The sequence below is a fragment of the Choristoneura fumiferana genome, chromosome 24 (genome assembly GCF_025370935.1).
Source record: "Choristoneura fumiferana chromosome 24, NRCan_CFum_1, whole genome shotgun sequence".
In the NCBI taxonomy this organism is placed as follows: Eukaryota; Metazoa; Arthropoda; class Insecta; order Lepidoptera; family Tortricidae; genus Choristoneura; species Choristoneura fumiferana.
This window is the reverse complement of record NC_133495.1, coordinates 11,741,715-11,768,787: the sequence shown is the minus strand read 5'-3', so window position 1 is coordinate 11,768,787 and position 27,073 is coordinate 11,741,715. Positions and strand designations below refer to the sequence as shown.

General features: G+C 40.4%; 1 protein-coding gene and 1 long non-coding RNA gene across 2 annotated transcripts in view; one reads left to right on the top strand and one right to left on the bottom strand.

The window, feature by feature from the left end:
* Positions 1-27,073, top strand: part of LOC141441968 (uncharacterized) — a 162,954-nt gene that overhangs the window by 103,790 nt on the left and 32,091 nt on the right. The window contains exons 4-7 of the mRNA XM_074106854.1: positions 14,400-14,548; positions 15,645-15,674; positions 15,706-15,806; positions 17,529-17,700. Coding sequence (XP_073962955.1) covers positions 14,400-14,548; positions 15,645-15,674; positions 15,706-15,806; positions 17,529-17,700 — 452 coding nt within the window. The remainder of the gene's footprint in view (positions 1-14,399; positions 14,549-15,644; positions 15,675-15,705; positions 15,807-17,528; positions 17,701-27,073) is intronic.
* On the bottom strand, positions 19,525-20,982 carry LOC141441633 (uncharacterized). The gene is made up of 2 exons (XR_012452825.1): positions 20,087-20,982; positions 19,525-19,690 (listed from the first exon to the last, which is right to left on the bottom strand). It is a non-coding gene; the product is annotated as an uncharacterized lncRNA (long non-coding RNA).

Here is a 27,073-nt window from a genome sequence, read left to right as displayed (position 1 = left end):
TTATTATCTAATAAATTTGGAATCACTATTTATGAGTGGATTTCGCAATCTAGTTATGTTATGGATCAGGTAAAAAACAGCTACGTGGTTGTCCTATTCTTCCCAATAATCTCGAATTTAGTTCTTTGCAGTATACTCTGCGAGATTTCCCCGAAATAGCAAAAAAACCCCCCTCCGCGGTGTATCGCCGCTATTGTGTCCAACTACTCTCGTAACAGAAGCTACGATCCCCCAGATTACGATACGTAATACCTCCCTAAAAGCCTCCGCCGGCTGATGGACGAAAATAACCTTTACTCGATTTTAATGCTTCTCGCACGTACCTACTAAGTATGAGGGCGGCGTGGGCCACGTGAGTCAGGTACATATGGATCGCTCGAAGTTGGAAAGAAGTTGCTGTTCTAAATGTATACCTGGGCCCAATTGCATAATAAAGTACAAGCTAATAGTATTAGTGAATTTCAATACAAAATCGCTAATAATATTAGCTTGTACTTTGTTATGCAATCGGGCCCTGATCCTTCTGATCCAATTTATCTCACTCGTAACAATTAACTTTCGTGAATGTTTAACAATAAATGTTTCCATTCAAACTGCGTTTGTCTCTTTGCAACTAATAACAATACGAAAGATGTTTTTAAAAAGATATTCTCAAAGGGATTTTACTTGACAAAGCCTCCTTTAAAACGAATTCCGTCGTTCTGTATCATCCGATATAACTCCCTGTTAAGTTTGTTTTCATGTTCTATGTATTTTTCGTAACCAGATATCGCGTGTACTTCTTAATGAATAGCCAGTACCTTCTAGACGCGGTGGAAATGTAAATTTTAGGTTTGCACGTAATACGACAAAAAATGTCGACGTTATTTCAAAAAGATTTATGATTCACAAGTACTCATTGGCATTAACCGCTGTTGCTTAAATAATTTCAATATTGTTGCGAGCCGTAGGGTTTGTTGGGTAGAAAATAGCTGTTATCGTTGAACTAATTTAATTGAACAAAAATGAATCACTAAGTGTTTTAGAATACGTGTGTATTCTCGCGTGACAACAATCCTTAGCAAAATCACTCGTTTTTATACTCCCAGTGATTCTGTCCATAACATTCGAGAACAGTCCAGCTAGGACATCATGCAATCTTTGACACACACTTCTCGAAAGTTCTGGAAAGGAGATCGACTGTGTCTCTCACACGTAGTAGTAGCAAAACTCTTTATCGTACAATGAGGAAATACAGGCATGTCACAAACAGAACAGTACAAAGTACAAAGTCGGACTTATCCCTTGCAGACTTGTCGTATAGGCTATCCTTGTCACACACCTTTTAGAATGTTCCGGAGACATGTAGATTGTAACGTGGCTTGAAACGGTCTGTAAATTGGTTTTCAGGAAATAGTGTTATCTGAAAGATGTCTGTCCTGAAACAACCTGAAAACATGTTTTAGTCTGCTGAAAATGGTGCTAACTTGGGATAATTTTTAATTTACCATTATGTGGACAGCCTTCCTCCAGAGTGGCCTGACATACAGTTTCAGCTTCCTCGCAAGTGGTACTAATTTCAAACAAAATATATTTTACTGTTTTTCACTTTGACCCTTCTCCGTTGCCTACACATTTTAACCGTCGGACGTATGGCTTAACGATTGATTACGAAGCAATTATTAAGCTTGCAAAACTTCCGCGTGGAGCTACAGCTACGCTCTGTGCAATCCAATTGTTATCAACACAAATTAAGTATAGTTAAGTCTTCCGAATTAGGAGAACTTGCATTGCAGGTACTATGTTCTTCTCAAACGTTTCGACCCCGTTCAGATCGTTATCGCTGATCTCTGATAACCCCAATCACAGCTAATTGCGTTCCACTCTAGGGTGAATATTTCAGAGAGCCAAAATTTATGTCTCGCTATAATACTCATCAATACTAAAGAATTTCCAAGTCAAACTTTTTTATTCCATTACCTTAATAAATGATAAAGATGCTATCGTAGCCATTTTGAGCTTTAAATCATACAAAATAAAGATATTCAAATATTACTATAAAAATCGGCAATATTTAGCGTGTCGCCTGGGCATAGTTTCCAACATTTCGTAACATAAACAATTCAGTGTATTGAATGTGAAACATTGTGTGAATAAATATTAAACTGAGATAAATAAAGAACGTTTTTCATTACAATAAGGTTAGAAAACATTATTAAAAATTACTCTAAAATTTAATCAAACAATGTTCAAAAAATAAGCGTCATTATCGGCAACCATGTTGAATGTACATTTTGTACATATAACGAAACGCGACTGAAGAGCCAAATAACGTTTAAGCGAAGCTTCACCCCGCGCCTCAGTCGGCCGACACGCTTTGAAGGTAGTGGACGTCGCGTGATTTGAGCAGTAAGTATTTCCTTTTGAATCTCCAAAATTTGTCATAACAGTCGTCATTCTTATTTTTGACTGTATCTCAATAATTTCTTCTGAATGCAGTGTTTTTATGTAACAAAGTTGAGGTATGCGTAAAATTAATACTGCATAGTGCACTCTTTCCCGACGAATATACCTAATTATTTTGTAAATGGTGAACTTTCTAGAATTCGTCATTACTGGCAACATCATTTTCAGCAACGTCGCATGAGACGACAATGACACGTGTTGCTAACAATGATATTCTCTTGAGTGAGCAATGACGGTTGTTACCGATAATGATTTTAGTATTCGACTTATTAGTTAGATGTATCGTGATTTTGCTGGTTTCCGTTAATTTCGGCATAAAGCTTAGTACAATAACATATTTTTTGGCAAATTCGGAAAGATACACTTTTTCTTTTATTTTTCAACAAATTTATAATGAATGTATGGTTATTATAAAAGGTGTGTAGGTATAACTACTCTGAGGCCGGCCACGGCAAGGGTGCCCCAGATGGTGTTGGAGCTACATTGAAAAGAACAGCGGATCAAATGGTTCTCTACGGTGAAGAAAGAAAGAAAGAAAATACATTTATTCACAACACAAGACACAACAATAGTATTAAGTACAAATAGACAACACGTAGGAAAGTATGTGTCATTGCGGTTGTGAATCGGACACTGGCTCAGCATAATGCTGAAGCGTTTAGTACATTGTGTCTTAAGGGCGGTAAACATTAATTAACATATTAAATTAAGTTATTTTAGGATTCATTAATTAATATAGGGTACAGAAATAAGTTATTGTAAAAGAAAAGATTTTAAAATAGTAAATACATAGATAATAACAATTATAACAACAAATGCTATACCCTACCAGGGTTCATGTTAACTTTAAGAGCTTATGTTACATGTATGCACTATATAAATAAATAAAAATAAAAAAAAAAACAAGAAATTACGAACGAGAGTCTATTAGAAGCCCGAAGTCGAAGACTGAGGTCTTTAATGAGTCGATGTTCGTAATTCTAGTACCGCCCGTGCGACATCACATGTTTTTCATCACATTTGCGAGTAAAATTGTGTATTAGTAAAAGAAAAACTAATATTTTTTCAAAAATTGCCGATACCGCGAACTACGCTCTTGGCAGCGCCAGCCTCCGCGTCGCCCTACCCCAGCCTGACCATGCGCGCGCCGCGCTCCTGCACGCCGTGCAGTATCACACTCATTTACCGACCTTAGGCTTCATGACAACAAAATTAGTACGGGAAATGACTCATTTACCGACCACGGGTTTCATGACAAGCACATTAAGGTCGAGGGTTTTATTTGGGGGGTTGCAACCAAGGTAGCCTGCATGTTACGACACTGTTTACGAGCAAGTGTGATGAAAAATAATAAACACCCCAGCGCAAGATGTGGGTACATTCGATCAATTCTATAATCTGATTAAAGGACGCGTCGAAAACGAACAGCTCAATATTACCTACTGTTAAAAAAAATAGAAGCTGAATAGGGGCTGAAGACAGTGTTGTGGCGCGCCATGGAAGAGGCCTATGTCCAGCAGTGGACTGCTGTAGGCTGATGATGATGAATAATTTTATGAATAATAATAATAAATAATTTTGTGACTTAAAACGTGTTTAGTATATTTATGGTCTCTCTAAGGCTGTTATTTATTTTGAAAAATGTTTATGTATAGCGTAAGTGGAGCGTTTTTTGTTTCATATAACTGTTATCGTCAGAATATCCAATCAAGAGACCAAAGAATCAATAAGTACATTAAGAGGATTTAAATTTATTTTTATATTAAAGTATTTTTATAATATTGCGTTTTATTTTCCTTGTCCATATCATGACAAAAAAAAATATATCAACGACTACAAAAAACCATGAAAATAATTTTCTACCAGTCTGAAGTCGGTGCCTCAGCTGCTCGACACCTTTTACGAAAGATTGGTCTTTCTGATGCAGAGACGTTCATTATTGAGGAGTCCTGGTGCTTCACCACCCGTTTCATTTTACCATATTCATTACGACGAGCATAAATTGCTTAGCAACTGTGTTAAAGTAATTGAAATTCAACCCGTGAAGTACTTGTTATTGAGTAGTAGCTCTGTTGGTCATATGTGGTCTTCATCATCAGTTCCACTTCACCAAATTATGATTTTCAAGAGCAAATGCACGAGTTACTGCTAAAGATATCCAAATTACCATAGGTGTCCCTACAATATTTGAAGAGTTCCCCCGATTTTCTTAAGATCCGATCATCAGATCCTAATTTGGTGCTTATGGGACCTAATTGAAGGCATTCCTAGACGAACGAAAAACAAAATTTCAAATCGGTTCATAAATGACGGAGTTCTGAGGTAACAAACAAAAAAAATACAACCGAATAGATAACCTCCTCCTTTTTTTGGAGTCTGTTAAAAATAATACCTAAAATAGTATTTAAGTCACATGTAAATTCATCTCCATATTATATATAATACTTGCAAGTCATTGTCGGCAACATTGCGTCATTATTTCTTACAATAACGTCATTATTCTCACAATATGTCATTATCAGCAACACCATTTTTTAATGATTTTAAAAAATAGCCAAAATTAATGGACTGTTTGGGGTGCCTTCATTACAACATACTATATATTTGATATATCTGTATATCTGGCCTTAAATAGAAGCTCTGCCGCGAGGTTTAGAAAATCTTAATTATTTTTGTCAAGAATATTGTTTTGAGGAGATCCGCCTCTAGTATTGAATTGGCTAACTGTGATCTCACAAGGAAAGGATAATGACACGTTCCGCGATTGGTGTTGTTTGTGATGAGTGTCCATATAAACGTGACACATTTAGATTCCGTTGATATGTGATGTGACACACGACAAAATGTTTGCGTTGTTCTTAGTATAAAGTGTGACAGTGGGAAAGATCGGGATTCTACAAATTCTTTACGTAATTTGTGAGTGTCTCCTTGGATATTTTTCGTTTCGACCGGGAAAATTACATTTTTCATTTCGCTCTTTTCATACTTCGATTGGTGCTTAAAACCGAAGATGAAACGGTCGTTTACCGCGAGACGAATGGGTGTAGTTTGTCATCGTGTGAAGTGCGACGAGAGTTTCGAATTTCATATCTTAAGTTCGCAATTCCGGGAGGATTATGTCAAAAAATCTCCTCGAAGATTTATCTTGAAATATGAAATAATTACGTAATTGAACGTGATATTGATTTGTAATGTTATGTTGCCCTGGATCATACGAGTACAGTACTAGAGCTACAACTAACAATGTTATAAACACTCAACTGAGGACACAGATAAGAACCACGTCCAATACTTTGAAGAAGCCTCGCCAAGCTGCTCCAGATGATGCTACTTCACGTTATCGGCCCACTTCTGATACGCGTGTAATCCTTTGTGATGTAAACAGTAGCTGCTTTGATGAGATGAGATAGCACATGTCATGTTTCACTTAAAAGCGATAAAAAAAAACCTAGACAGGGCTCTACTCGATTGGTGCATAAGGTGTGGTCCTTACAATCATGTTACATATTTTATATTAATCAGAAGAACGCGTACTGGTAAGTGTTGAAATGTCGATGCAGACAACACAAATGGCATTAGATTGACAAGACGGATAAGGATAACTGACCGATTTTATGATTCTATTCTTTCTAGGAATATCAACTACCGGTTACGTCTGATTAGGTAGCCGGAGTTCTGTTTTTCTTTCATTTGGGAATGAATTCTTTTGCCCTTTGCAATTAAACAAGTGTCTTAGTAAACTCTGAGTGTATAGAAAAACCTTGTGCGCAATGAACTTTGGACATGAACGAACAATTAGAATAAACGGGAATCTGGCGGATGACCGAATGCAGGATGCGGTCGGTGCAAAAGAGCTATAGTTAAAATTGCGCTGAGGTTTCCATGCCGCGCGACAAACAGATCGATAGAATGCCCCTGTTTAAGGCAGGCGTTTATTTGCGCTGCCCGTCATCAACGCGCATTGATTCTGACGAGACATCCTCTCCGCATTTCAAATGCCCATTACCGCGGCGTCCATCACCGGTTCAGAATTTTCCGCCGTCCCAATGTTTAGGCAATCGTTCGCGGAACCCGTTTGTTTTCAATGCATCGAACAATGGCTCTTGTTTTGTGACGCGCATAATGTCGTAACGGCGGCTCTACATTGATTTGTGGCTTTGTTATGACAAGTAACAGCGAATATGCGAGCTCTTTGCATTCGGGTTTTTTTCCTTGTAAATATTTAATATTTACGCTTTGGTATTTTAAAGAGATTTTTTGTATTATGGTCGGCTTCCTTGGCGAATCTACATAATGTGATGACCTCAATTCCTTATTGCTGTCATTACTGGTTTGTTTTACCGTCTTTGCCGTCGTTATAGTTTGAAACGGTCTACAAAATGTAGTTGTAGACCATACGACGAATGCTAAATTTAAATTTGTAACACTAAAAAAATCCAGTAGATTTCACTGTACAGTGTTACAAAGGCGTTAAAAAGTGCTGCTGCCTGGGTACGATACCGATGCGATCGTCTCGCGCTGCTTATCGATATGCGCATAATCTGCTCCGGCGCCGACGGCGTCTCTGCAGGCCTCTGACCCAGCGGCTTTTGGGCTGACGTGCGTCCTAAATGTGGAACCACTTTGGCACAATATTGTGATTATTCCATTCCATACTCGTAATATGTTCGTAGTTCGTATTCATCCTCGGTTGTGCATATAACTCATATAAGCGACGAGAAGTTCTAAAAGGCACGCTTTAGAACTTAGAAGATACAATGAAAGAGCTCTTATCACAAGTTAAAATCGGACAAGTTTAGCATTGCAAAGTGATAACTAAGTAACCTGCTATGATATTACTTAGTAATGTGGGCCATAGCACAGCAAGCACAAGCGGATGCAACCAACGCGACTACTCATTGTGAGAGTAGGCCTGTGCCCAGCAGTAGGACGTTTATAGGCTGGCCTTATGATGCCGACTGTCCTGAAATTTTAACTGCCAAGAAATGGGTTCTTTACACACCAATGGATATAAAGTTGTGGCGAAATATGAAGGGGCAGGGAGCAACGTTCAGCAGTAGACGGACTATGGTTGGTGATTGAAACACCTATGAACTAAGGCTAAGGAGACTTGTATAAAATCGCAAATTCTCGTTTCAAACTCGTTTCAAACTGCAAACTACTCGTGATTCATTCACATGCATATAATCGCGGCGGCATCTGGGTCGGTTACATCAGCGCTTAACCCTGTGAACTGCGAACTCGGCCGGTATTGTTGGCGCAGCGTGGTGGTGCGAGAACGTGCGATTGCGAGAGCCGCTGAGAGATGGCGCTGCGGGATCCTGCGTCGGCGTCGCGATGACGAGATACACGCAAAGTCGACCAAAGAAAGTGGTTTAACGGATTTGATAATCTATTAAGTAATTAAACTTTTACCATAAAAGCTTCTGGAAGGTATGCAGAATATTCATATTTGTAGAATAACGCACGTGCGTCTTGTGCGTTTGTAATGATGCGTGCAGACTGGTGACACGTAACTGCCCAGCCAATTCGATCAGTGGCATGGCGAGCGATCTCTTGTTCATTACGCGGTCGTGTTGCTCGCCACTGTACAATGGTTGCCTTGCCTGGCTGGACACGCAATGAAAATAGAAAACTCTTACCACACCGTACGCTATGCTTATGCTAAGTAAAGACTACACAAATGCCCATGATTGGTGACTTCAGAAATGGTTATTGCGAGCGTTTTATTGTTAATGTTGACTTGGCATTTTGGCATGTTTGTCTGTCCCGTGGGCATTTCAATCCAAGAGGTCCCTTAGGTTTTTGAGACAAGATTAACCTTCGTGAAAAAATCGACGGATCATAGTCCTGGTTGTACAAATGACACCAAGTCTTGCAAGATTCCTCTCCTCAGCCCTCGCTGCCGCCGTCGAATTAATACGCCAACGTATGCTACACGCAATAAAGGCTCGGTTCAGTGTGTCACGTACGGCGCGCGACCCCTGCCCCTCCAGGCCGACTGCAGCTCTTTGATGTTATAAATAGCGCGGTGCGACTCGCGTCGGACTTCGCCCAGGGTTGATTCATGATTCCGGTCGGGAATGAAAATGTTTGTGATTTGATTACAATCTAGTACCTTAATCGCTACTTAGAGGTATAAAAGTAACAGTGGATTCCAGCTAAATCAGATTATTGGTTAATGGCTGAGCACGGTACGGTTCCGTTGGAATTCCCTCGAATCGCTATGGCTCCGGCTTGGAATAGGCTTGTACTCCCTGCCGAGGTTTTCTTAAGGGACTATAGTATGGGGTTCTTCTATAAAGTATGTTCAAAGTTTTTAAAGAGTCGTTATCGTTTTAAGCTTCTGTAGGCTTCTATAGGTGCTGCTAGCGTCCATAGGCCACGGTAACCGCATTCCGTCAGGTGGGCCGTACCCGTACCCGTACGCTGGTTTTCCACCGACGTGGTATAAAAAGTAGGAGTTAGGTACTATTTAATTCAAACAATTATCTGAATTCTAAGAATTTCCTAACTCAATAGCATCTGTATGTGCTAGATACGATAACCATTGGAGACGGTGCATCGTCTGTCTTTCCACGACGCGCACTAACTGTCTTGGCATAAGCATTGAATTGCTTTCTTTTCGCTTTATTACACTCGCGCCCATCCCTGACTCGCAACTCAACTGTCCGGCGTTGACAGGATCAACAAACCGTTTTACGCTCTATCTGGAAATCGCGAGCGTTGACTCCCGGTGGATGGCGAGACCTATTTCAGGACGTAGCCGGGTTCGTGGAAAAAGGTTTGTTTAGACTCACTGTCTGTCTAAAATCCGTCTGGAAGCTGCTGAAGAACACGCATGCCGCTAATGATAGATTTTTTTTGGCGATGTTGCCATGGAAATCCTTGGTAGTCTAGTGGAGTGGTGTGACCATGGTGTCACGCAAAGATCGTGAGTTCGAGCCCGAGCTAAGAACTTTTCGAGTTTCATGTGTGGATAGGAAACCACGATACTTACACCTTCGGTTACACCATCTTTGCTTAATTGTTTTTTGGTCGTGTTTGTCATTGTCAGGAGAAGGTTTGTACGAAAGAAAATATTTGATAAATTATATGCAAGAGTACCTAAATAAAAACGAATTTAAAAATCTATATACAAAAAGTTACAGACAAAGGATGCTTCTAGTGTATATTCAGTCTCATTTTCGCTATTAGTAGGTATACTGGTGCGAAGGTGAGATAGACGGCTAGTTTACATATTTTACAATATAACACTACCAAGACGTGTAGGTAGAAACTCCGGTACCTCGAAATATATTCCTCAAATGTATATAAAATATATTCCACGTGTTCAAGTTTGTATTAACCTTAAACTCTTGCAAAACACACCGGGTCAGTGTGCCAGGGTCCAAACAAAGTCGAAAAGCATGGGCGGTTTCACCTCTGCTCCGCCTATAGCTCCGCCTCTGTTTGCTCTCGGCTTTATAGACACCTCCAATAGGTCCTAGCTCTTTGTAGTCTTTAGATATGATCAGTTTTGACTTCGGCAATTGTTATAACTTTGCTGGCATTATTGGTGATCTTTGACTAAATTTGGTTGTTTAGTTCTATTCACGTGATCGTTGTCATAACGCTATTCTTTTAGATCACATCACAGGTCACGGTATTGTTTGCGAATACGATATATTTTGGTTATTGTATTCAATTACTTCATCTGTTACTCACGCGTCTCTAAGGTTAAGTGTTCGGTGTTTTGTTTCTTCGTTGATTTGTAAATATTTATTAGCTCGCGAATGTTCTAGACATTGTTTATATACCGGGTGTGGCCTGTAATACGAGCAAAAAATTAAAACATACATCGTCCTCGTCAAACTGAACAACATTAGTTCAGCGACTTTTAAAAATAATGGAATTGTTGAATTTTCATTTTTTCCATACAAATTAAAGACTGCTATCAATGTACACACCATCCTAGAACCCAACTAACGTCGCCTGTCACGCTACAAACATCAAGCATTTTGCTTTACATTGCTTCTTCGAATAAACTTAAAAGTGTAATAAAAATTAAAAAAACTAATTATATTTAAAAGTCGCTGAACTAATGTTGTTAAGTTTGAGGCGATTTTTCCCACGTCTACAGATTCCCAATTCTACAGATTTCCAATGTAACAGATTCCTTGTCTACAGATTGTCAATGCTACAGATTCCCGTATGTACAGATTCCCAAGTCTACAGATTCTCATGCCTACAGTAACTTATTTCTACAGATTCCCATTTCTACAAAATCCCCTGTCTACATATTTCCAATATTACAGATGCCCATGTCTACAGATTTCCATTTCTACAGATTCCCATGTCTACAGATTCCCATTTTACATTTGTAAGTTTTGTCGTATAAAGACTGCTACGTAGCATTATGTTTCATGAAGCGTTTTATAATGTTCGCTTTTTTTTTCGCTTATTTTACCAGTAACTTAATTTATCAGTTGCATATTTTCAGCAGCATTAGGCAACCCACGCCTGAGATGTCGACGGAGCCCTGCTTTGCGGGGCTCCTATTTCTGGGCGGTCTGCCCTACGGGCATCTGAAGATACCTAACGAACCTAACCTACCTATTAATGTGTAAAAAAACCTCACTTATAACAAAATCTGTTGAGTTGGGTTGGGAATCTGCACTGCTGGAAATCTGTAGAATTGAGAATCTGTGGAGATGGGAATCCGATCGATTAAGAGTCTGTAAAGTTGGGAATCTGTAGAATTATGAATCTGTAGGGTTGGGAATCTGTTGAGTTGGGAATCTGTTGAGTTGGGAATCTTTTGAGTTGGGAATGTGAAGAATTAGGAATCTGTAGAATATCGATTCTGTAGGATTGGGAATCTGTAGATTTGGAAGTCTGTAAATTTAAGTCTGTAGAATTGGGCATTTGTATAGACAGGAATCTGTAAACCGTTTGAGGAATATGATCTGTTTTATTATTTGCTCATATTACAGGCCACACCCGGTATTATTATAACTCTGTACCACTCACCCCAGTCAATAAAGTTTGTAATTAAACTTGTGTAAGATGCTGATATAAGCCTCCATTATAAAGGGCAATCTCGTTAAATAAGTGGATAGATCCTGCCGCGGCTGTAATTTGATACTCCCCAAATAGATCTTGGTTATCGGCCTTGCTTTTAACGTCGTATCACTGAACTATCAGCAGTTGCGTCAGACTTGGTTAAGGGAGCGCCTTATTATTTGTTGTCTAACATAACATATATTTTCGTTAGCAACTTGTATCATACGAGTACCACTCATTAACTGATGTACTTTATTATTAGCTGACAAAACACGGTTGTCCCATAGATTTTGCATAGCTCATGCCTGCGGCATAGCTACCAAGCATGACGAGCTGTGACGTATACCTACGAGTTACGCATTTCAATGACTATTTCTGTTTCAAAGCAACTAAAATATAATTTTACAGTTGATTTATTTATCTGGTTTTTCGGACTGAAACTAAGTACCAATATGTCAATAGCGATACTGATGAATGGTATTATGTGTTTGGCAGAACAGGAAATTGATTTATGAGATGGTGAAAAATTTTCCTCAATTTCATATTCTAGTAGAGTACTAGAGAGTTGGGTGTACAGCTTTGATTAATCTTGCCAACTAGTTGAAAAGTTAATCGATTATTACTTTTGTAGAAATTCGTATTTTGTAGATTTGAACCACTGTCAAATGGTATCTTGTAGTGATGAGATTTCAAAATCGATCCCGTCCGACTATCAAATAAGTGACTGCGATTATATTTGTCACTTTCTGTATCCTAGTCAAGAAAGAGATTGTAAAGAAATTGTACGAATGTACTAGGCAATATCACTCTTGCTGTCACTTAGTTGCCTGGGGTGGGAGAGGGAACAGCTGGTTACGAACACTATTCTGTTCATGTAATTGGAGGAAACAATGTGACTGTCCTCTTTGTCCAATAACTTTCTTGGATCAGGCGTGTGGTCCCAAACCCTGTTAGTCATAGCACAGCTGTCTGCACTAAAAAAAGTTACATCGTGACTTGGATTGGCTTATAATGTAGTTCAATAGCGACTTTGAGTTCTAGGCCCATGACCTTGGTTATTTAATTATAATTGCTCGTATCGGGCAGTATTTCGCTGACCCAAGTTTTGTTTTTTCATATTCGATCCATTCAACATTAAAAGCAATATCGGAGTAGTTAGAGCTCAATTCAGATTGCTAAATAGCAACTACGTAATGCAAGAGCGTGGTAGAGACGCGTCAGATCAGCTGTTCGTCCACTTTCACTGCGCGAGGCCGTGAATGGGCGCTAGATGCGCCGGCGCAGGCGACCCGCTGCCCCCGTTTGCGAGTGACGCGCGGTACTGACCTACTGGTGGGCTTGCCCGCGGTTCTCTTTCCCCTCGACTCGTCGTGACGCACGAGGCCGGCAATCTAATCGAAAAGTCGATGAGCTAAGCTGCCCGAGATGTGTCCAGCTGCCTGACTAAGGCCGTGTTTTACACCAATAAAGTTAGTGTCATTGAAGGCGGAGTGAAGAGTTACAAAATTGGTCGATCACGTTAACCGTAATACTAGGAGAGCGGGGTAAAAAGTCTTATAGGCATGTGAAATAAGGCTGTATGGGTCGATCATTTCTATACTTATAGCATTTATTACCTTCTGTACGAGTATGGAGGAGTATTTTGTTGAAATGACACATTTTTTCCAGTATATAGAATTTTTTAAAAGGAAACCCCCCATACTTAAACCGTGCCGGTTTCGGCGTTTTTACCCGACTGCCCGAAGGAGGGTTATGTTTTTTGCTTGCGTACTTCCCTATGATTTGACTTAGTAGGTACTTGTGAAAAATTGTAGCTTTGATTTTTTTTAACATTTAATCACTCACGCCACTCTAGTGGGAAAGCAGTCTTACCTGAATGCAGTGCCATCGCGAACCCAAGTTGTCAGCAAGTGCGCCTTTTACTATCGTACATAGAGAAAAATACGTTAAGCTCTCTGTAAGCCTTGTACAACGTTTTTTACAATGAATGGGCACTTGTTGCTACGTTGAATGCGCTTCCCCGGTGACCCCGTTCTGAGTGCGCAAGAGTTGTGCCCGGTGCTTATCTACTGTAGGGTTTGCGATCACATACGATCCTGGTCACGGTGCTGTCGCTTTACCTCATAATGCTCGCTCTTCACGTTGGACCAACGTCGGTCCATCTGAGGCCTTGGTTTCTCTGACTGGCGACCGGTGACCGACGCGTGTCCGCGACCGACGACGTTCTAATGTTTTATTCGGGAATGTTTGAGGGTGGTTTCTCTGAAACGTCACCGGCGGCGGGTAGGTTGACACCGGGTGGTCAGAGAAACCAGGGCCTCAGAGACGCGGTTATACGTAAGTTACGGTTTACGTTTCAAGATAATAAATTTCCGACCAGCGTCAACGACAAAAAGGCGGGCGAAGCATTGGATATATTTACACGAACCTTTCGCGGCCCTGTGTCACACTCCAATAACTTTTTCTCAAGTGAACCCAAAAATATTCGCTCATCCGATATAGACCCGTTTTTTATGCAAAATTGACGTGTTCGTTAACAGAGCCCACCATCTTGCTCGCTAATCCTGCCGTGAAGCAGCAGTGCTTGCACTGTTGTGTTTCGGCGTGGAGAGTAAGACAGCCGGTGCAATTACTGGCACATGAGGTATCACATCTTAGGCCTCTAGGTTCGCAACGCATCTGCAATACCCCTGGTGTTGCTGATGTTTATGGCGGTGGTGATCTCTTACCATCAGAGACCCACATGCTCGTTTGCCATCCATTCGAATAAAAAAAAAAAAAAAAACAGCGAAGCAATAGTGAGGGTGCTCCTGTCTCACGATTTAAACAGAACAATTTCTTAAAACTATGAGAAAATGAAGGAAATTTATAAAGAAATCTCGCCTAATAAGTGGTGTGTTGTGTTGCAGGCGCGGACATGTCGTTCCAGGGAGAGTACGCGGCGTCCGTGCTGGGGCTGGGCGGCGAGCCGCGCGACGAGCCGGCGCCCTCCCCGCGGCCCGAGCCCGCGCCGCCGCCCGCGCCGCCCGCGCCGCAGACTAACGACAAGGGCGCCGCCGTGAGTACACACCACTATGAACTTGTTCAGACAAGCGTATTTTTCGGCGGTTTCTCGGCGGAGAGGGAACGCGGCGCACACGCGGCGAGCACGCTGCGGTATCCGCGATTATTCGCCGCCGGCGTGCCGAGATACTGCAGCGTGCACGCCGCGCTCCCGCTCCGCCGAGAAACCGCTGGCAAAGACGCTAGTGTGCACAAGCTCTACACACTACCTATACACCACGACACATTGCTACACTTGGGTGACTTTGCGTCTTCCCCGGGAACTACCACGGTGACTGGTTTCGGGCTACCAGCGAACCTACCCGGGATTAAGGGGGGCTACTACGAAAATCGAAGTTCGTATCGTACAGTCAACGTCATAAATAAGTGACCACTTTTCTACTTTGTCGCTTTCAGTCGGTACACAATTTCGTATGGCTTTTCAAACATGACGTTAAAATGACAAGGTACAAAAGTGATCACTTATTTATAGCGTGGACTGTACCGTCCCTCTCGTTTTCGTATGAAATAATATAACCGTTAGCGATTTGACCGCTTGCTCAAACATTCATTACCTACTTATCCCATGATTATTACTACAACGAAAAAAGTCGCAAGATCACGCCAGATTTTGCATTTGTATTATCTTATCGTTAATTTTTATAAAAAATAAATTCAGAATCTCATACTGTAAAGTAAGAAACTTTTATAAGAAATATAAAACGCTGAATATTTACACAATAGACCAGACCATTCGTCTTTACAGGAGGTCTTACAACTATTTTTTTCTTCTGACTTGCCTGCAATGTTATTTCGTGTGCGCTGTGCCAGGTATTAATGCAAATGACTGTACACCGAAACGCGACGTAATTTCGTTAGAATGTGTTGCTACTAATTAGGGTTTTCACAGAGGCACCGTTAGATGGCGTTAGTATTGTGAGGTCGTTTGACGTCAGCCATTCGCTCGTGATTGGTTAAATAACTAAATGAGCCAATCGCAAGCAAACGTCAAACGGATTTCACGATACTAACGCCATCTAGCGATATTTCGCCTCTGTGAAAACCCTCAATGTTTCGGCCCAAATAAAGTGTCTGTTGTGTTGTGTTGTCAGCAGTCCCGGCTGTTGGGGCGGCGGGGGGGGGCGGGGGCGGGGCGGGGGCGGCGCGGAGGAGGAGGGCGTGCTGGACCTGCGCGCGCGCGACCCGTCCGTCATCTCGGTCGGCTCGCAGCACTCGGGCGCCTCCGAGGCCGCCGGGTACCTCGACCACGTCAGGTCAACACTTGCCATACCTAACATACATATAGACATTCGCAGCACCTTCGTACCGTCAGTCACGCACACTGAGACTGAGACAACGTGTAAGTGCGAGGTTTATTAGCTGCGGGAGGGGCGCGCCTTCGTGAGTGAACAGATCTGTACAAATGCGTTACCAGAAATGTTCTTCCACCTCCACTAAGGACACACACAAATCACACAAACCCAACTATCACCACCGCTACACTACTCTGACTCGTTTCGAACTTGACCAGAGCTAATCTTCAGAGCAACACAACCGTTCACCATGCTACCAAATGTTAGGTGAGGACTGCCACACCACTCGTCGTGTGGTAGCAGCAGCGGTATCATTTCAATAGGGCATATTACGGTGGGTTTAGACCAGGGTTACTCAAAGTGGGGTACGCGAACCCCTGGGGTTTCGCTATTCGACGGTAGGGGGTTCGTGACAAGGTTTACGTGACTCCAAAAACCACCAGGCTGCAAGAAAGAAAAAAAGGTCTTTTTTTCCTCCATGTACCACCTAAAAAGTAAGACTAAAACTAGCACTAAAACTATGCAAGACTAGCAAGATGATTAATGATGATGATTATTGGTTTTTGGAGTCTTTGTATTTTTTATTTTTAGTTTCTCCAACAGTCAATTTTGTTACACTTTGGGGGGGGGGGGTTCGCTTTCGTCTAGAAAATTTAACAGGGGTAAGTGGAGCCATAAGGTTTAGACCAAAAGAACATATAGCTAGAACTAGAACAAGAGCATTCTTGCGAGCTTTCTAACGATAGAATAACGAAAGAATGCTCTACGTCTGATTATACTAAAAAAAAAATGGGTTAAGTGGGGATAGAATAAGCATTCGCTCGTTTGGTCTAAACCCACCGTTAGGCAAAGTTCTGCGCAGGAGGCGACACTAGCGCAAACCTCCATGACAACGTCAGTTCTCTTTATATCATTTAGGGGCATACATGTCCAAATGTCAGAAAGTCCAGGTGTCACATTGTCCATGGTCAAAAAGTCCGAAGGTTGAAACGTCCTAGTGTCTAAAAGTCCTAGCGTCAAAAAGTCCATGGTCTAAAAGTCAGAAGGATTAAACGTTAGGTTAGGTTAGTTCTGAAGGCCTGAATCCCATAATGTCTCATTGTATAAAAATATGACTAACACAACTAAATGATAAATATAACTGAAATAGATTAGAGAGCTAAATTGCTCATCTGCATTATTTCCAGTCTATTATCTAACACCCTGAGGCCCATTCTCGGTAAGATCCAGATGTATCTATGATGCTTCGTCCATGACGTGTCGAGTCAACGAGAATTGACCAGCTGATGCAGTCATGCAGATGGACTGGGGCCTCATTCTAGGTACATTGTCTCTTTCCATATTGTTATCGTATTGTCTACGTGGTGGCAGCTCTTAGTGACTTGGCAGTAAAGGCGATCGAGTCGAAAACAATTCGATTGCAATAGGTGTAAATAAAACCAAAATAGAATGAGACCCCTAGACTCTCGGACATATGGACTATGCGACATTAGGGCATTATAACCTTCGAACTTTTTGACAATGGACAATGTGACACTTGGACGTTCTGACATTTGGACATGTATGCCCCTAACTAAAGGGATATTATGGCATTTAAGATACTCAAAAAACTGTACGGTTTTGTGCTAGTGCTGCGCTCAACGATAGTATAGTATGATGACGGGTGTGTGCGTGTGTTTGCAGATCGACGGTGTCTGTGTACTCGGGCAACTCCAACTCCAGCTCGGACCGCGACATCCTGGACCTGTCCATGCCCGACAAGAACTCCGTCACCGAGGTGTGCTACGTCTGCGGCGACGAGTACCGCCGCGGGACGCTCGCCAACCTGCACACCAAGCCGCCCAAGGACGCCACCGTGAGTTAACTCTGTCGTCACTCTTGTCTCTTGGACGACGGGACAGAATCAAACAAGAAAAAGTTGATGGACCCATTTAACCAATCAGGAACGTGACACAAATATCAAAGTTGTCAAATGTACCTGTCAATACTAGCGCCAACAGCCAGTCACAGAAACTTCCGTTGATTAACATGTTATGCCCGGCTCCCGCTGCAAGCGCAGCGGAGTCCAATTCTAACTCGCAATGACGAACTGTATAGATGGCATTATAATCAGCCGTAGAACGTGTCTATTGTTGGATATGGACCCCCCTCCCTCCATATTATAGATATGCTTCCACTGAATAAGAAGTCATAAGCTAATTAGTCCAGTCCGCTTTTTTTAGTGACAGACTGGCAGACGAGCATTAGTGTATCAAGTAAGTGCTTATTAAAACTTAACAATAAAAAACTAAAACAAAGATTAATCCCTCGTGTGCGGGAGCCGTTTCAGAATTTGACACCTCGGTGCGGCAACTTTACGTCAGTAGAGGTTGCCCGCTTCGTAGATTTGGAACGTATCCGTGCTTACGCAGTTCATGAACTGGCACGGATACGCGTCTAAGCATACGAGGGGTTGAATTAAATTCTGAAGCATCCAAATATCTGACGTACTCGTATAATTAATTAACACTGAGTTGAATTACAGAGATGAGATTGTAAAAGTTCCGCTGATTACCAAAAGATGGCGCTGGGTACTTCATACGCGATTGCGCGCTGAAGCTTAAGGTCGTTTGTCACGGTCAGCTAGGCACTACAGTGCCAGTAGATGACGTTAGAGTGCAAATTCCACGTTTTTTTTTTTTTTAGGAATGAAATCGTGGATATTTTTATAAAATAATGTACATACCGCCAATAGCGTGAAATTTGTGATATATCGTACCAAGTTTCAGATGTATTTTAATTTAGAAAATACTTTCACTTGATCGCTGCAGTTTCGACTGCGATATTTTCGCACACATGCTTGTAATTTGTTGTAAACAAAAGTCTTTGTTAATTTCGCTCTCATAATCAAAGAGCAGATTGGCCTAGTTGAAAAAGGCTAGTTTACCCTGCCCTCAGCTTAGGAAGTTCGGGTTCAAACCCGTTGTAAGATTTAACTTTTTTTTGTTTTTTTTTTATTGTTCTCAGTTAATGATGTTAATATTTTATGAAATGTGTAGCTAAAAATTTATAAGACCTAATTTAGGTAAACAATTTTTTTTTTAATTTTAGGTAAATCTGAATATGCACAGCATAACTACAGTAAGTACTATGAGACTTATAATTCCTCACATCCACTCAAGGGTTGCTTCGAGGGATATGTTCGCCTTTACAAAGTCAAGGAAACCGAATCACGTACCAGAGTGGAACCTAAGTGGAACCTTTTCATATTTAATTGCGCTGTGATTTCTTTGGCAGGTGTATGGGATGTCAACATGACATTAGTACCACATAGGTTCCACTCTGGTACGTGACTCAGTTTCCTTGACCGTAACTCAACGATTGTTTATTTATTTTTATTTACAATACACTTTACATACTATGAGAAAATTAGTCATAATCATTATCCCTATACATACCTACATACACAGGACTCCTCTCACAATGAGGGCTTGGGCGTTATTTTCAACACAGGCCCAGTGTTAATTGAAATATAGCACACACCATTAATTATATAGCAGGTGTGTGTACGTTTCTTCACGATATTTTCCTTCAACGAAAAACACGTGAAAATATGAAATTAGACTTGTTTATTTTTATTTCAAATTTAATTGGTTGGGTAGTAATCGAAGGCTCTATTGAACAACAAATAAAAAGTCCATCACTAAGTCAGTTTTTATTTATTTATTTACATCAGTCAATTAAATTAGCCCACATACAACCACTGCTGAGTGCCTCTTGCATTTTCACGCCACTTTTCCAGTCTTGTGCCAGTCTCGTACACAGCTTACCAGCCGACAATGTATGTTATGACAGTGTTTTTCACTCTGTAATTAAATATTTTATTATGAAAATAAAACATATTTTGAAGAAGCATATTTTGTCAAATGAACTTTTCTCTGAACTCCAAAATTACCGAGATATGAGGCTCAAAAGTTAGTCCGCTACCAAGGGGCTGGGGACTTGGAAAAAAAAACAGTAAAAAAATCTGTCCTAAACACCTACGGTCATGGAAACTGAGACTTTAGGCCTCCCCCATATTTTCCCGTGTTGCCAATACTCGCCACGTTTGATAAGCGGGTTGGCGAGCGTAGTAAGTATATGATGTGGGGTTGCGTGGAAAACGCTGCTGCCCATCTTCTGATATTATCCCTCAGCCGATTCCTACGGTACCCACGGGGTGGTGGAAGTTGTATGTTGTACTCAGCCTCTACTGTACTTACTTTTTAATTTCCTTATAATGCGTCTTTTTCGAGACCAGAGTATTGATGCTTTATGTATTTTTTTCGCAAAGTTCGTGGCTTCATAGTTTCCAATGTGAATTATAATTCAGTTCAATACTTGAAAATATAACTGCATTCACATTATAGATTATAGATAATGATAATCCCGCCAGTTTCGAGGACAAATTACGATAATTTAATTTAGGAAAAAATTACTCCATTAGTTTACAATGTCATGACAACCTATGACAACAAACGAACAACAAATTATGACTTGACGAATTTGACATTTGACTTGATGTTTTTTTATTTTTATTTTATGGAAAAAGCCACAAGCCATGCAGCCTTTATCTGATTTTATCACTACTAATTTATAATCCGTTAATGCAATTTTCCGTACTTATTTGTTAATTCGTTAATGTTATGTGATTTTCTTCCTAATTTCTGTCGGAAACCCAAAGAATTGGCAATACATTTGTTCGTTGCACTTCAGTCTTTTGACTGACGGACTTTGTACCTATGGCCAGCAAAATATTTAAAAAAAAGTTAAACGAGCTTCAAAATGGTAATTATGTGATTTTGATCAGACAAATCAAACGAAATCTGGCAACGTCGCTTAGCATCGAATTGTCAGCGAGTTGGCAACGTAGCTGAAACACACACTACTAACCGAGCCGTTGGCGTACGATACTGTCGCCGTCCACTCACATATTGACAAAAAATAACTAAAATAATCATCTAGATTAAGCTATTAATCAAAAGCTTTCTTTAGGTAAATAAAAAATGCCTCAAATAAAGAACAAAATAAAAGTCAACAGATGTGATTTTAATTTCAAATGATTCTTTCAAGCGCACATGATTGTGTTAATACATTAGTATGGAAATCGTTCCACCTTAATAAGTGATCTATCAATTTTTAAACAAGTTCCTATCAAATGAACATGTCGCTAAAGTCGAACTTTCAACTTGACAGACACGTCTATTGGCATTGTTTTTGACATGCAAACGATTATCAACTTTAGGGTGGTAGATCACATATTTGTCTGATGGTATTAACTAATTTGATGTTTATTTATCCTAGACCAGTCTAGATCTAGTATGTAGAATTATTCATCCTAGAGTCTAGGGCCTTGACAATACGAGTACGATATTCGTCAAAGCCCAGTACCAATGCGTAAGGCGCGGGTCATTCTGGTTATATAAGTTTTTGAAGAGGGACAGTAAATAACGAATTTTTGTTAGCAAAAGTCGGAGTAAAGGCTAGTAGGTTAGTAGGTTATAGTTAATATTTAGATCACGTAGTCCGAAGGGATAAGAAATAGAAAGAGAGACAACTTGTAGCTTCATATGGCTGTAAGCAAAGCACTGTGCTATCGGAATTGAACTTTATTGTGCCGTAGTTTAGCTCGACATGTCTCACGGTAGCTTCATGTTTAAATAAATAATAATAAATCATTTATTTTTGGATAACTGAGTAGATCCAAGTACTGTTAGTGTAGTGGAGTTAGTGTATACAATGTTCTTATGAAACTATGTTAGTAAGTAAAATGGCAAATGAGTTTGCAGAGAGATTCCTCTGTAGGTACTTGTCTATTATGTATTCTGTAGTTTTACATCGAAGACCATTTCCTTCTTCGTGGCCATGACACGTCAATGTGACAGCTTTGTAGCAGCGGCACAATGTTGACGTTGAAGTATTTCCCGCCGCGCGACCCAGACGGCCCTTGTCCGCAAATAGTGAGATAACCCGCGCCCTGCGACGATCTTGGCGCATCTGGCGACCCTGGACATGCACGTACAACGTGCTAGTGTTAACGACGGGCTGACCTGACCTTAAGGAAAAATACTTCCTCGTAACACATCATTTCATCATCCCAGCCCATGTGTTCGACTGTGGGCACAGGCCTACTCTCAGAGTGAGAGGGCTTGGGCCGTAGTTCCCATCAGGGATGTTACGGAGCTCCGATTCCATTTCCGTTAAGTCGGAACTTCCGTTTGATATTAACTGGACATGAGCGGCGTACATCAAAAACAAACAGAAGGCTAACGTGGATTCAAACCCCGGCTCTCACCTCTGAGTCTTTCGAAAGTCATGTGCGTGCATGAGCTTTACGGTGAAGGAAAGCATTGTGAGGAAATCTGCTCAACTTGCGAAGCAATTCAATGGAGTGTGTGAAGTTTCCTATCCGCACCGGGCCCGCGTGCGACGTATATAGGCTGGGACGATGATGATGATGTAAATGGATCGATCAACTTTTCTTGTCACTCGTTGCTATAGTTACGGTCTCCTGAGTCACTCTTTAAACCGTAAGTTTATACGATTAAAATTTGCCAAACAAATCTCTATCAGTCTCGCAAAGGGTCGGCAACGTACCTGTGACACCCCTCGTGTTGGCAGGTGTCCATTGGCGGCGGTGATTGCTTTTCATCAGGTGGCCCGCATGCTCGTTTTCCCCCTCTTATATAAAAAAACATGCATTTTTGTGGTAAGCCCATTCTATAATTGGTCATCTAATAAGCATGTTAGTATAATGTGACACAACATTTCTTCTATTTAACTGTACTACTTTTGTCCCCTCGCTGAGACGGGACAGAATAACAAGAAGAAATAGTTGATCCACCTAATTAACCGTGAATCACTTATTATCATAGTATTCTTATTCTTATCTGCTTACTACCCATAGTCTCATATGAATATTGTATACACTAACAATACTTGGATCTATGTATGTATGTATGTATGTATGTAAACTCTTTATTGTACAAAAGAAAATCAACAAAACATTACTGACAAACTTTAAGATACTTGGATCTACTCAGTTATCCGAAAATAAATTATTTTGATTTGATTTTTTGATTAGTTTGATAGTATAGTATATGAAGTACCCTCTCACTGGCAGCATTCGCCGGAGCAAACGGATCTATCGCCCTTATCGGGGCCGGGCAGTGCGCAGCGCCCGCGGGCCGCGGCAGATAGCGCGTGTGTTATGGCTTGTTATTAAATCTTACCGACAATATTGAGACAATAAATCGTTAATTGTCAGATTTGACCGGTTTCCGGTGGTTACGTGCGGTGCGGTGTCGTGCGGTCTTAACACGGTCCCGAATAAACGAAGTTCTTATTTTGTGTGGGTTGTGATTTATTTTTATTTGTGCTGGTATTTATTGGTACGTTATTTTATTTATAATGGAACGGGTCTACATCTAACTTTTTTTTAGAAGGTCTACAACGTGTTATTTTTGATTTCCGTTAACTTTAAAGGAACATTCACGAGGTCAAATGAAGATAATTTCAGGAATTTATAAAAATGAGCAGTATAATATAACAGTGTAAAGTTTCTTAATTTTTGACGTGTTTTATATAACATAAATAAAGTGTTTCTATTTTACCTACACATATTTACCAAAAGATGTTAAATTTGCGTTTTTTTATGTTTTATGTGTCACGTGAATGCCACCCGTCAACTTTGTGAATTTGGCCAATGAACAGGTAGTTTCTATCAATGAACAGAGCCGTTCAACGAAGTTTAAGGAAATCAAGAAAAACACTGTGTTTAGTCAGAACAGATTCCTGACTCAACGCAGAATGTTCTTACAGTGTCATAATTACTTTCCTCGTTAGGCAATGCGATGCCAAGATTAGTTGGCTCGATAGCATAGTCGACCAAGTAAGTTCTTTGTTATGACAATCGGCTTTCTCACTAGAATCACATTAAATCCTTAGGATGATAAAAGAATTTCTGTATGTATAAAATATGTTGTATTATACATTCCTGTCCTGTCACTCAAAACTAGATTTGTAAGATTTGACCCATATTTTGACCCATAAATGCTAAGTCAACTATCTGACAAAGCAATAAAAATAATGAGGATTTTAGTGACAGGTTTAGTTGCCGCTTGCCGCACTATAGGTAGGTACAGTCACCAGCATCAATATCTGACACAACAAGCGTGCATAAATATCTGATACGACTCTATTTCTAGCGCCGGAAGGACGTGTCAGATATTTTTGCACGCTCCGCTGTGGCAGGTATTAATGCTGGTGACTGTACTAAGTGAGGTCCATCAGACAACTTTGACATTTGTGTCTTGTTTTTGTGACATTTGTGTCCCGATACTAACGCCATCTAGCGTTATTTCGGCTGTCAAGATAAGTCTCTAAAAACTAGAATTGTCATGGTTGCTATGTGGGTGGTTGGTTACTCGCGCGGGCTTGTGTGACTCCGATGTGACACGTTTTTATCTAACAACCAACACGCATAACTACGTAGGTATACACGACGCCACGAACAGTTAAATCAATTAAAATAATACAACGAAATGATGTAATTTGTAAGTATATAACTTTTGACTTCGATGTCATTCGCGATTAAAGAACGAAACAGACTGAAGTGAAAACGAAACAATGTATTGTATCACTTCACCATAAGATCTAGAATTAAACTTTGTGTTCTCGCTTATTACTTCATTATAAAACTCGGACGACTGAAGTTAAAGCAATGTCACGTTTTATCTATTGTATTATCTCGGGTAAGATTGAGACTATAAATTAGTTTAACTTACGTATTGAGTGCGGAACTGGCGCGAGCTGGTTCGCCGCGATAACGCTTACAAACGGATGCTGTAGTAGTGACATCACCTCAAATGTGCTAAATAAGGGTCTCCCCACAACTGGCCCAGCCGGAGGCGAGCCGATCACTTTTTTCCGCGGCACTAGATGTGGGAAGACCATATAAGCTGTACCCTCGTTTGGTGATCCCTAGAATTAGTCATTGGCATAGATTTAGCGCTGAAGCTATCCTAACGTCGTTGCTTGCAATTACGTTAGAATTAGTTATTGCATTTCTAGAGCAACTGCAATTTTCTTAGATAGGATAGTATCCTTATGTTAACTATCTGTTAAATTTAAATAAAAATCGTCCACAGTTTTAGCGTGAAACAGTTTCAAACACACACCCCCAGAAACATTCGCATTTAAGTACAATATAGTGATTGTAATAGTTAGTAACATTTAGGGTCGATGGACTCCAATGTTTATGTTGATATTAAAATTCGTGTGGTCCACATATTTAATACATTCCTAAGTGTCGATCTCGATATATAGGTATACCATATCCAAAAACTTTAAATTATGTTTAATTGCTTGAGATATCATTTATACAGCCAGTGACTTCAATGCTCGTCAGTATGAAACAAAATCATCTACAATAAGCGATTTTCAAATTCAAATAGTTTTTGACAAACATCAGCTTAAAGGTGCGTTTTCACCAGAGATGTGCGAGAAATGTGTTTGACAACCAATAGAAACGCTTCATTTACCTGTCCCCGCTCAGCGCAGCTGTAGTGGAAACAGCTCGGCGGCCTAAGCCTGCGCTTTGCTCCTATAAAAGAATAAAAAGTAGGCTAGTTCTCTATCCCGTGGGAGTTTGAAAAATGCCTTCCCTGTGCACCTCAATAATAATAATTCATTTATTTCCATATATTATTAGTGGTCAATGATACTCAAGGATTGTCAAATCTCTATCAAAACTCCGGTGGTGAAGACTGTGCTTTGTCAGTCTGTGTTTGTTTATAGTGACCTAGATATTAAAGGCACTTACCTACTCTGAAAAGACGAGAGACAGATTTTAGTGGAACATGAGGTGACCTGAAGGTTAAGAAGTCGAGATGATGCAATATTCTTTCGTATTACATCATATTAAATTTAATCAGTTTGTATGTACAGATATCGGAACTTAATTATTTTTTTTACTAGTTCTTTCTTCCACGCAGCTACCTCTCAGGTAACTGTTACAGTAGCAGTTGCGCAGTTATTGTTTGTTGCGTGTAATGTATGTAATGTAGTTTTTATTGCACATAACAGTATGGATTGGTGAGGATGTGCGATAAAAGAATTTGTTTTTATGTGATTGTAATAAAGAACCGTATTGCTGCGTTTATAGGGTGTTTATTATCGCGAACATAAAACACGATTCTCGTGTGTCATCACGCTGGTTCGCGCGGTATAACTCTTGGTGGAAATAATTCTCGTCCCACCTCGTGTCGCCACACCTCGCTGGTGGAAAAGCACTTTTATGGCTGTTACGAGTATGTGTTCCTTGGGCTATGTAGCACCATGATTTATGGCTATACTCCGAAATTGGTCCCAAAGGAAGACCAGCGCCGTTCGCAAGACCGGCAGATTGCTGATTTGGGACCATTTCGTGACATGCATACGTAACAATTTTTTATTTTATTTTTATTATTGTTGCTGTCTTTTTTAATGTCACGAATAAATGTTTTCTTTCTTTCTTTCTTTCTTTCTTTCAAATGTATAATTTATTAAAGCGGCAAACTTTAATCTCTAGAACTAGTGAACCGATTCTAAAAATTATTTAATTAATAGGAGTGGATTAATTTAATAACAATATATAAGTAAAGCCGTGCTACGCAGCATTGCCCGTTAACGGGGGTAACGACTGCGATAGCCGAGTCGCAAGGTCGCCATGTTTTCCACCCGATAGCGCCCGACCCGCCGATACCGGCGATATTCAATTTAACCTTTTGTGGACATATCGCGTCACGCATACTCGTCTCGTAGAGCGGCAGATAACGTCGCGCGTCGACTGTTGAGGCGATGCTGTTGCAGGCGAACCTTTTCAAGGGTTTCTAAAAAATTCGCAACCTTTTTACATTTCATTAGTCGATGTTCGAATTTAAGACCTGAATCGACACCTTAAAATCATACGTGTCGTGTAACCGCGTTGCGTAAGATGTTTTTATTTGCACAGTTATTAAGTATCGTACGATTGACTCAATGTTGACATTTGTGTCCATTATGATACGTTACGTAATAGTTTTCCTCGAATATGCTTGTTAAACGGATAAATACTCGAATTTTCACTAAAGTTAAATTTGAAATTGGAATCGTGATAAGCTAATATGGCGTGCTATGTTGAAGAATACAGTAAATATGGAAAGATCTATCTTGGCTGACTATTTGTTGTT